Source organism: Crocodylus siamensis, chromosome 1 (genome assembly GCF_052110815.1).
Source record: "Crocodylus siamensis isolate JL-2025a chromosome 1, ASM5211081v1, whole genome shotgun sequence".
NCBI lineage: Eukaryota > Metazoa > Chordata > Crocodylia > Crocodylidae > Crocodylus > Crocodylus siamensis.
Window position 1 is genome coordinate 295,569,031 of NC_143395.1, and position 11,179 is coordinate 295,580,209.

The following is an 11,179-nucleotide window of genomic DNA, read 5'->3' on the forward strand; positions in this document are numbered from 1 at the left end:
TTTCGCCACAGTTTTCAGCCATTCTTCCATGACCATGAAGCCTAGAAACTTACTATTATTATACCAAAAGCAGAGAGTCTATTAAATAAGGCCTTAAAGAAAACACTAAATACAATGAAACCTACAGTAAGATTGCAAGAACTGGCAATACTGCTGAGGTATGCTGCACCAGTGAGCAATCCATTAACTAACTTGGATGTACTCACAATGCAAAAAAGGACTTACAAAAATTTATAGTCAATATGGCACCATTTTATCGCACTGAAAAGAACTTTGTTCCAAATTGGATTAGAGACTACAAGGATTTTCACCTCTATCATCTTATTATCTTCCTGACACAGAGTGATATCACGTACCGTGTTTGATGCTGGAAAGTAAATTCAAATACATGTGCCCACACAAATACACTGAAGTACTATTGCAACTCTAATATTTTATTGCTTTTCTTGTCATTTTTTTCTTATAAGTCTGGGAAGTGTTTTACTTTAAAAAAGGAAAGAATGGACGGGAGTTCTTACAGAAATGACCATGGTGCAGAAATGCAGAGCCGAGAAAAGAATCCCTTTTAGAGAAATAGAGATCCTATGAATGTCCAAGAAGGTTGGAGCTAATATAATGAGTATGCAAAGGCAAATGATTCCAAACAGAGGATTTCTTGTTCCAGAATCAACGGCCATTTTATTCACCAGCTACAGCCACATTAGCCATTTGTTTTGGAACAGCTAGGTTAAGAACTCCACATCTTCTTAGTGACGGGCACACAATCTCAGATGTTCAGAAAGTCCAGGTTAAGGTATTGGACACGTGTTCATATGGTCTGAACAAAATCCAGGCAGGTGAGACTCGCTACAAAAAAGACATTATTTCCTGGCTTCTTTTCCTTGACTTACTTTTCCCTTGACTTACTTTTCCCTAAAAGTCTCTACACTCAACCTCCTTTTCATTGATACTAGCATTGGTCTGTTTGGATACTTGTTGGCATTAGGTAAGGAGTTAAGTGTGCAGATACCAGATCTGGCAAAAGGCACATCCATACTACAGACTTCACTTTGATGCTGAGATAACTGAGCTAACTTAATCTGACCTACGTGGGATATAGGTAGCAATCTTGCTGCAGTGGCATGGAGCTTAGCCATAGTTAATTTACCCTGCATTAGCAAATACATCTATTATTCAACTTGCTCACAATAGCCTCCTCAGTATTTTGTAGCCCTCACAAATTAAAAATCTGGAGTCCACTATGCCCTCACAAAATTGGAAAGTAATAAACATGTTTAATATAACTACATTTCTATAGTATTATTTGAGGCGTCATCTGGGAAGCATGGAGCATGTCTTCAAAGTGTTAGCTCCAGGAAACATATAACCCTAGCTCTTCATCTTTTTATGCAAGTTTTATATTTGATAACGGATGTAATTCAAGCTGATAACTTTGATCTATCAAGTGATACGTCTGAGTCCTATGTGAGAGACTAGCTTTCAATCTATTTGAGATCAATTGGCACTTTATATGTATGGCTCAGTACAGTGCCATGTAGAGATAGTTATGGCAGAGCTGAACTAAATAAATCAAAAGCACTGTAGCCTAAGAAGCAGAGTATATTACCTCAGGCAGAGCACCAGGTTAACCTGACTATACTGCTTCTGGTGCCCAAGCATTGTGCTATGTAGACATAATCTAAGTCATAAATGTAATCACTTAGAATCCAACCCAGTGACTATTTAAATCAATAGAAAGACCCCCCTGTCACGTGGGGAGACTGCTACTTGTTAGTGACTGAGCATGTTCAGAAGAGGATGATAATTTCCTTTACCAGTTTAGCTTTCAAAAAGTGCAAGGCTTTCCTCAAGCTTTGGCCAAGAGGCCAGTGCTGGATAGGTGGATTGCTATCTTAGTGTACTTTGGACTGTTTTGTTTGGGTTTTCTGATTTCTCTTCTTTCTATTTTTATTTTTTCCTTGCTTGACTTCCATTTTAAAAAAGGGCATTTCCTGTATTAATTTGTCTGCATGAACCTTGAGACTTTTTGCAACTAGGCTGATCTTATCAAAAATGTTTGCACCGGATATAATATAGACTGGTAGGGACAACATAATCCTTTTGTGAAGAAAGTACTGAAGTGATCACATTCCACATTCACAGTCTTATGCATATCTAACACAATCATTAAAAAATACACTAAAAATGCACCAAAGATCTTTGTTTCTGAAACTATCATTATGACATCACATAGAATTAATTAGAAATATATTAAAACAGATTCTACTCTCATTTAACCAAGTAAATCTGAAATGAACTCCACTGCATAAGACAGTATTTGTCTGATTCCTTTCTCCCTCTGTTTTTCTACGGTCCTTGTCCTCTTAGACCAGCAGTCAGCAACATTTAGGAGTGGTAGGCAGAAAAATCTTTGTTGGCTCCAAAGCAGACTAGGGCTTCTCACTGAGCTGCTGCCATGTCCTCCAGCCACCCTCATGAATGCAAATCCCCACTCACTGCAGAATCACCAGTGGATCATCAGCAACATCTGGGCTTTGTGGGCCAGATAAAATCATTCTGTGAGCCAGATCCAGCCCACAGGCCATAGGTTACCAACCCCTGTCTGAGGTCATGACCCGACACAGGCCTAGTTACACAGGCACAAAGGCCAGCCCACAGAAAGCCAGGTGCAAGAATGGGACTATATTCTAAGCAACTCAGTGCAGAGTTGTGTTTTTAATTTTGTTTGCATAGTGCCAGAGAGGGACAACCCCAATTGGGTGCTATTGTAACATAAATATTAAAATATCAGTAATAATTATTGCTATTGTTAACCCAAATTGGACACTCAGTTTGTGAAGAATATGGAGCTCATTGAGCAAAAGATAACGGCACAAAATAAAAATGGTGAGAAGCTCAGTTCCACCCTTTCAGCTCAAACTCATGGTAGACACTGAAGAGCTATTGTGCCACAGCAGGAGATAGGGGGGGCTTTTGCCTCAGAGGGAATGAAGGTCTGCACTACCCTTTGGGGAGTGAAGCTTTCTGTCCCCTCTGCAAACCATCAGTCATGTGGGGCCCAAGCTCTTCTTGTCCCTTCTGAGTGTCTAGCAGGTGTAGCTCAGCATGCTGCTTGCCAGGGAGGTGCAGAAGGACAGGCTCTTTGTACCTTCTTATATGACCAAATAGGTCAGCCATAATCTGGTCCTAAATTTAGTTTTGCATTCATCTGGCTTCTGAGCAAAATCAAACAAAATCACTTCCAGTTAAAACAAAAGGAAATAAACAGCATCATGAAATGGAAACTGCGGTTATGCTCTCAACTGGTTATGAATGGGGCATCAAACTGACCTCCCTGCTTTTGGAAGGAGGTCTGTTTGATGCCCCACCTAACTGATGTCATTTAGACATCTAGCCTCCTGGTTCTACTTGCTTGTCAGCTTGTTTCATACGTCTGCTGGTCAACAATAGCTCTGCTCTGTTAACAACACCCATTCATTATGAGAGGCTGGATTTTAAAAATCGGAGCCAAAGTTCTTTGGCACATTGGACTCGTCACAGTTTTAAATTTGTCTGTGTCTCACTGTACGACAACCTCTCCAGCCACCATTGCCAGGTCTCACTATATCTGCAGTTTTTCTTAAACCCTCATCTCTGGGGTCATATGCAGAAATCTGCTTCCTTCTGTTTAAAAAGTAAGTTTCTAGTCTTCATACTTGAGGGGGGAAACTTGAAAGTGTGTAACTCCTAGCGAGAAAGTACATGAAGCAACTCCCACATTTGCTGTTTTAAATATCCTACAATTCTTAAAACAAACTCATGGTTTTGAAGGTATTTAGCAGTTGATTTATTTATTTTTAATGCCAGGGTATGATCATGCCATTTTTCTAACTTCTGTGCAATGCTTAACATATGTCTGCTCTACTGCGGTATGGATAAACACCTCTTGGGATGTGGTTTGAATTAGATCCATATGGCAGCAAATCATAAATAAATGAATATAGGGATATTTGCCTACAGAAAGGGATCAGGCATAGGCCCAAGGCCATCAGCTAACTAGCACTGTCCTCCTTCAAACACTTGAAGCTGAAGAATAAGCTCCTGGACAAGTATAACCTTTGAAGCACTTTATACACCTTCAAAGTGCTTCAAAGGGTAAGTAGACTGGCATCCAGGTCCTATGAAGCACTCCAAAAATGGCAAAAAAGGTGCTTCAAAATAACCATGGATTGAAATAGTAGCAGCTTGGAAGCACTTTATTTTCAAGCACTTCCAGTTATGGCAGCATGCTCTACAAAGCTTGACAGGGGGTTGCTTAGTCCTCTGGCATCCTGAGATGTGGAGGTGGAGAGCAGGGCAGACAGCAAAGGAATATTCTCCAACGTCTTCATCTGTCCCTGGGGCTAGAGAGCAGGAATCCCTGCACATCTCTGATGCTGGTCTCCCTCTTCTAGTAGGAGGTTCTGGGGGTTTCCCCATTCCAGCAGGGGGGAGCACTGCAGTTCTGGTGAGTGGAGGTGGGCACTCAGTCATGCTGTTGTGAGATTTGGAAGCGTTCTAGCAGAAAGCAAAGTACGGCAAGGGGCTGCACATCTGTCCACAGCTGAAGTGCTTCATTTTTTGAGGCATTTCAAATGTTACATATGTCTCGGGCCTTAGAGAAAGAAGGAACTGGGAGGGGAGGGGGGATTCTCCCTTAAAGTATGATAATGTCTGAAGTTATCAAATAAATAGTCTAATTGTGGGTTTGGAGACTAGAACCAGCTTTTGAAGAACATGAAACAGAATAAATGAAGCAATCACATCTTGCTGCATAGGACCTACCAGAGATCCCTATCCATTCAAACTCTTTTTCCATAAGGCCAAACTCTCTAACATTTTCTGTAGCAAGAAGGCTCATAAGCTCTATTCCCCATTTTCCTTTCAATCATATGAGTAACACTTTTATAAAACTGCATGCGTTTTGCAGAATGCTGCAATGTTATCAAAACATTCAGAAGCTTGTCTCATTACTTATATCACATAGTTCTTACTCAGAGGTCAACTAATCCAAACTATGCTATTTCTTGATAAATAAATAAATATATATATATCTCCAGCTGTGCAAGTGTGAATGTGAACAGCTGCTGGATGTTACAAGAGTATTCTATATTTTGTTAAGAACACCTTACAAACCTTTAATGTGTCATCTCATTTCAAGAGTGAGCTTACATCTTTTTACTCATCTACAATTTCCTGTAATTAATGTTGTTCACAGCAAATGGATGGTTTTAAATCCATGTCTTCCCAGGATCACCGTCATCCTGATAGATTGAAATTCTTGCTGCAAACTTACACATTTCAACCCCTTTAGCTGTCATAATCAAGTCATTACCTTTGATGCTGTTGCTGATTGTAATGAGTGTAATGACTCAGTTAAATGTTTAAACCTTGGCAAAAATACACTCACAACTGCATATTTGTAAGTCTGTTCTAGAAGCTGTCAGGCTCTGATATCTTGTACTGAGAGGACATCAAAGAAAGAAGGAAAGAAAGACTTTCATTTTCAGCTGCATTTTTCCTGCTCTTCTGAGGGAGTCACTGAGCACTGGACACAAAACTAGTGTTAAGACCTGCAGTCACGGCAGCTGTAAATCTTCACAAGCAAGGCCATTGTGTAGTACCTCTAGGTCAACCAGGCCTCTCTGTAAGGAACAAGACCAGCTCTGCTTATCATGCAGCTGTGCATGTTCCTAGGCAGCCCACATGGAAGAAAGTGTTGAGGCTATGCAAGAGGAAACATGGGTGGGCTAACAGGGTGCCCTGGGTGTCTCCAGGCCCCCATTTGTTACTTACCATCCCAACCCATCATTCACGCAGAAACTCCAAGCAGATCTAGGTGTTTCTCCAGTCCCAGACACTATACGTAAGCAGTAAACAGTGGCTGGCCACACTGTGCCTACGTTAGCTGAGAAAGCATGACTACTGCAAATTCTGCTTTCCCTCATCTCTCTGCAGGCCGTGGGCTTGTCTAAACTCAGAACATAATTGAAGTCTTATATAGCACATTAACACAGGTCCACTGCTATGTTTTAAGTCCCCAGGCATTTTGCAAGTCCCCCAAGCCCACAGAGAGCCCTGAAGGGCTCCACTGGTGTGGGAGAGGTGGACCCTGAAAAAGCAGTAGGATGCACCTCATGTTCTGCAGACTACAGCTCTGGCAAAGGTTTGTTGTGCCCCAGACTGCAGGGCAGTTTGAAAGATGAAGCCAGGGGATTGCAGCTAAGCAGATTCAATAGCTGGGAGAGTGATGGGTGCTACAGAAAGCCTCCTGACCTGCTTAGTAATCTAAGAAGTGCTCCAAGAATAGGATTTATCTTTCCTGAGCACCTGTTAATTCCTCCTGAAGTGAACAAGAGTTTTGCTACTTGAGGAATGCAGGTTCTAACAGCCAAAGTTTCATAGTTTCATAGTTGGTAGGGTCGGAAGGGACCTGAGCAGATCATCTAGTCCGACCCCCTGCCATGGCAGGAAAGAGTACTGGGGTCAAACGACCCCGGCAAGGTGTTCAGTTCAAGCCCATCTACTGTTTTGCTCTTTGCATTTATTAGCAGTTGAAACTCTGTTAACTGTGCTGGGTCAATGATTACATAGACACACTCTCCCTTAATGCACTGTGCTACAGAGGTGGCTAAAAATATATCGTGATTGACTAAAATGAAAGAAATGTATTACCTGCTAAAGCCATTTTCAATTCGTTCGACATCGTCATCAGAGGCTCTGACAGACAGCCTGTGCATACTAGGGTAGGAATGCTGGGTGTTGATTTTAGCCATTTTGCTTTACATATCAACATCCAAATGACAGCTGAAACACACACACACACACACACACAAATGTTGGAAAACCAGCAAAAGACATCAAACATGGTACATATCAAAAAGAAAGATTTATTAAAAAAGCAAAATATCTTAGTAATTTGCAGAATAGTGAGTGATATTTGTAAATGCAACAAAAGCATTACTTTGAGCATGTAAACTAGACAGGACAAAATGCCAGAGAATGTACAATGGAAAATAATGCTTCATTGGTGTAGAACTAAATTAGAAAACACAATAGATATTTTTAGCCCCTAGACACTATAAATACTTACTATAACAAGTATGATATATAATACGCCTGCATTTAAAAACCCTGTTAGAATTACATTAAGTTGAGTAAGCCAGCCAAAAACCTTAGATGGTCTATGAATAAAGGTTATTTATTCAATCTTAATACATCTTATGGTACAATTTAATTACATGGCCACATCCTATTTTTCCTCAAGAACCCCTTGCTCACTGCACTGTGTGGAGTGAGCTAACTGAATGAATAATCATGCATTTTTTTTCCTTCATCATTTAATGTGTGACCCTATACTTTATTTATGACATACCATTCTAAACCCTGCAGTATCTAAAACCTTCATTTCTCATGAGCTTCCTTTTATTGCTCTCACTCTGTCCAGGGCCAGGTCCTAGTTGTCTTCTAAGGCACCTCTACTGTATTTTAGGCCACCGTTGCAAAGCTCATATTTTAGATTCTGTGACCCAGGGTGGTGATTCAAATTGACATGGCTAGACACCTGGGGCCAGATTCTATTCCACCTATCAGGTGCATAAGTGGACTTAGGAAGCCAAGTGTTTTTCTATTCCACCTTTGAGTGGCTAAAAATCTATTAATATACCTACTTTTGTAATACATTATCATCTAATCCCTAAGGCTGGATCACAAAAAAAGCAGCAAGGAGGAGGAAGACCCACCCACCTTTTGTATTAACAGTTTCTCAGGAAGTCAAGCAGGGTGGAATAAGATCACATTTAAGCACTTATGTTCACTTGTGTGCCTAAGAGCTACACCTAAACGATCTTAGGGTATAAATAGATGTGCCAAGGGAAGCTGATCTGCTTCACTAGGTGAAATGCATGTTGCCTGTTGTCCTACCCCTCAATCCTGTGGGATAGGGGCAACATGTTCCCCTCTTGCAGAGATGCACCCCAGGGAATCTCCAGGCCACATCTCTACAAGAGGGGAAAGCTGGCTCCAGTGCAATCCTGGGGCTGAGACTGCCAATCAGATGACTGGCAATCTTAGTCCCAGGATGGCACCAAAGCATGTTTGACTTACCAGTGTGGTCCCAGCTCCAAGACCACACCAAAGTGTTGACAGGAGCTTAGACAATCCCAAACAAAGAAACCCAGCCAAGTGCTTCCAGGGCTTTGGGGCCTGATCCTCTACACTCCAGGACTGTAGCGAATGGGGAACTGGGAATTCCCAGCTGTATGGGCAGCTCTGGGCTGACTGAATTCTCCCACCATATACCTAACAAACGTCTTCCACAATAAAAGAGCACAAACTGATACCACTTATATTGTACCCACAAATTTGGGGGATTTGCGGCATGACAAGGGGTATGAACATCTGTTTGCTTGGCCTTTGTGCAGCCATGAAAATTTTGGTGATGTCTGTTTCCACTCTTAGACACCTAGGTAGGATCCTATTGTATCTTGTTCAAGTCCTGAAAATTCCTAAATGTATCTTCTTTTGTAGATGAACCACCCACTCACTACCTGCATTAACTCTTTTTCATGGACCTGAACAGTGTGGAATAGAATCACATTTACCTGCTTAGTTGATAGTTCCCTAGTGGCTCAGCAGAGAGATGCCTACAGCTAGCTAACAGGAAACTAAGCTACAGGGATGCATCTGAAATTTGCTCTTCCCTGGATCTTTGGTATTCGATTCATGGCTGCAAGGAAAGTACTTCAGTTACATCAGTATCCAGAAAGCTCAGGGGGTAGGCACTGACCTGTACCAGAAAGGCTTAAATGACAGCACCTTCGTGTTTAGCATAAAGAATAGTGCCCCCCATTTATTATTGAATTTGGCTGGTGGGGAAATAGGATGCAATCACCATTTGCCCCAAAGGATAGTAATAAAAGTACCTGTCCAACAAGCCAAAGACCTGCTTCTAGGTCTATCCTGAGGATGTTGAAACCCATATCTCCCACGCTCCGAGTGAGCGCCCTCACCACCAGGAGGGAGCTACATAGGCCATGGAACAGGGTGGGCCACCCAAGCCATGGCCCAACCAATTTTTAGCATGTTAATTTAGCTAGCTATGTAGTTAAAAAAATAGCTATACAATTTTAACTGGAATGACAATTGCATATTTGTAGGTTATATAAATTAAAGTGCTAAAAGTTGGTTGGGTCATGGCCCAGGCGGCCCACCCTGTTCCATGGCCTATGGGGAGCTATATTGATGGTGGTGGGCTTTCCCCATCCTGTTTAAGCTGGGGAAAAACCATGAATGAAAGATTCATAGGGTAAAATGAAAAAGTGAGTAGAAACAAATTGCTGTAGCCTAATGTTTATGGCATTCCCCTGGAAGAAAGAAGTCCTTCTGGCCACTGCTCTTGCCAGGGGTATTTAAGTAATGATTCTCTAATATAAAATGCATAAATAGTTTTGGTAGAAGGAAAAGAACACAGGATTCCCTCTCTTCCTCCCATGGGGGTGCCACCTCACTGGGCCAGAGTCACACCCTCTCTTCCTTTCTCTCTTTCTGGAATGTTAAGGTGATTATTTCTAGTGCCATTCCAGAATGAAGAGAGTCTCCAACTCACCCAAATGTATTGCTGTTTCTAATATATTATTTATTTGCTAACATCATTAGGAAGTATTCCTACTTATTAAGGTTTGCTGATTTGGGGACTGACATTACGCTTGATGAAGCCAACTACCATTAACTTTAATGGTATAAGAACAGTAAGGCACTGAATTTGAAAGCTTGTCTAAGTCTATCCCAACCATTTGGTTGGTCCACAAAAATATATCACCCACAAAAACCCTATAATATCTACAAGTATGTATTACTTATTTAAAAAAACTGACCAGAACTTACTCTCCCCTTTTAACCTGTGGCTCCCAGAGGACGTGATGGTACTCTCCTCTTACATAATAGTCTAGTGCTGACAACACCTGTTCAGAAAATAGAAACCAAGATTCAAATCCCTTTGTCTGAAAAGGTCCAAACCAACATTCCCCACTCCCAATGGAAAGTGTCCTAACCACCAAGTTACACCCCAGGGAAATCACTTCCTATCCCATGTGTTGAAGCTGAACTGCTGTGCTTAAAAGTTTTCAAGGCCTGTTGGGCTACAAAAAGAGAGAGAACAGAAGAGTGTGATTCTACAGCCTCACTCTTAGGGTAGGACAGCAACCTTAATTTGGGTTCCCAGTTCCTGGACTTTTTATGAAAGTGTTATTGGAAAAAATATGAACTTCAATGAGAGTAGGTAGGCAGAGAGTATGTAATACCAAGGTATTTAGGAACTGGCAATGGTGGACCTATTCTTTATGATTTTTCTGTTTTTCTACCAGAATAATGGAGTCAGAATAACATGTTGTTTTACTGAACTGAAAACACATGGAAGTCAATAATAATTTTGATTTAGGTCACATACTGCCCTGACATTTCTACCAGGAGAAATCACTGGCCTCCCAGTAGAGACTGCAAGCACACCACATTCATTCCATTTTTGCCAGGAGAAACATACCTCCTCCAGGAGAAAGATCTTCCAAGTGTTATCCTGGACGATCTCTCTTGTGAGAAAAACTGTCTCATAAGAATGAATGCTTGTATGTTCTCCTCCCAGTCTGATCTGGGAGGGAAGCAGTGGGGCAATGCTCCCCATATCTTCCCCAAACCAGGGACTGCAAGATGGGCAACAGAGGCAGCAATGATAGGGCTGGGAATTGGGCTCAGAGAATCTGTCCCCAGACTCAGTTCTGGCCTTGCTAGCTTCCTCTTTCTACCTCTGCCACCCATCTGTACTTCTACTCCTCTGGAAACTTTTATCAGAAATTTCTACTGCTAGAAATGAATGCCTGTTGTGGCCTTAGTATGAACTTCAGAATTTGACTCTTAAAGTTAGTACAGGTGATTTAGACCAGATAGTAATAGTAATCAGGTATGAATTTTCATCAACTGTAAAATGCTACAATCCCAGAGTGGTTGCATTTTACATACACTTTGGAGAAGTTGAAACAGATATAGATGGTACATGGCAGTGTAGGATCAGGCTAACAATATTCTCTTTCTTTATAATGCAGCTATGTGTGTAGGGCCAAATCCTCATCCTACTGAAGTCACTGGGAAAACTTTAATTGACTTTTGG

General features: G+C 41.4%; 1 protein-coding gene across 1 annotated transcript in view; it reads right to left on the minus strand.

Annotated features, from left to right (window-relative positions):
- Nucleotides 1–6,724, minus strand: part of CNGA3 (cyclic nucleotide gated channel subunit alpha 3) — a 45,037-nt gene extending 38,313 nt beyond the window's left edge. Inside the window, exons 1-3 of the mRNA XM_090046336.1 lie at nt 6,694–6,724; nt 4,804–4,899; nt 226–367 (exon numbers count right to left, since the gene is read on the minus strand). Coding sequence (XP_089902462.1) covers nt 226–367; nt 4,804–4,899; nt 6,694–6,724 — 269 coding nt within the window. The remainder of the gene's footprint in view (nt 1–225; nt 368–4,803; nt 4,900–6,693) is intronic.
- Nucleotides 6,725–11,179: the final 4,455 nt, after the last annotated feature.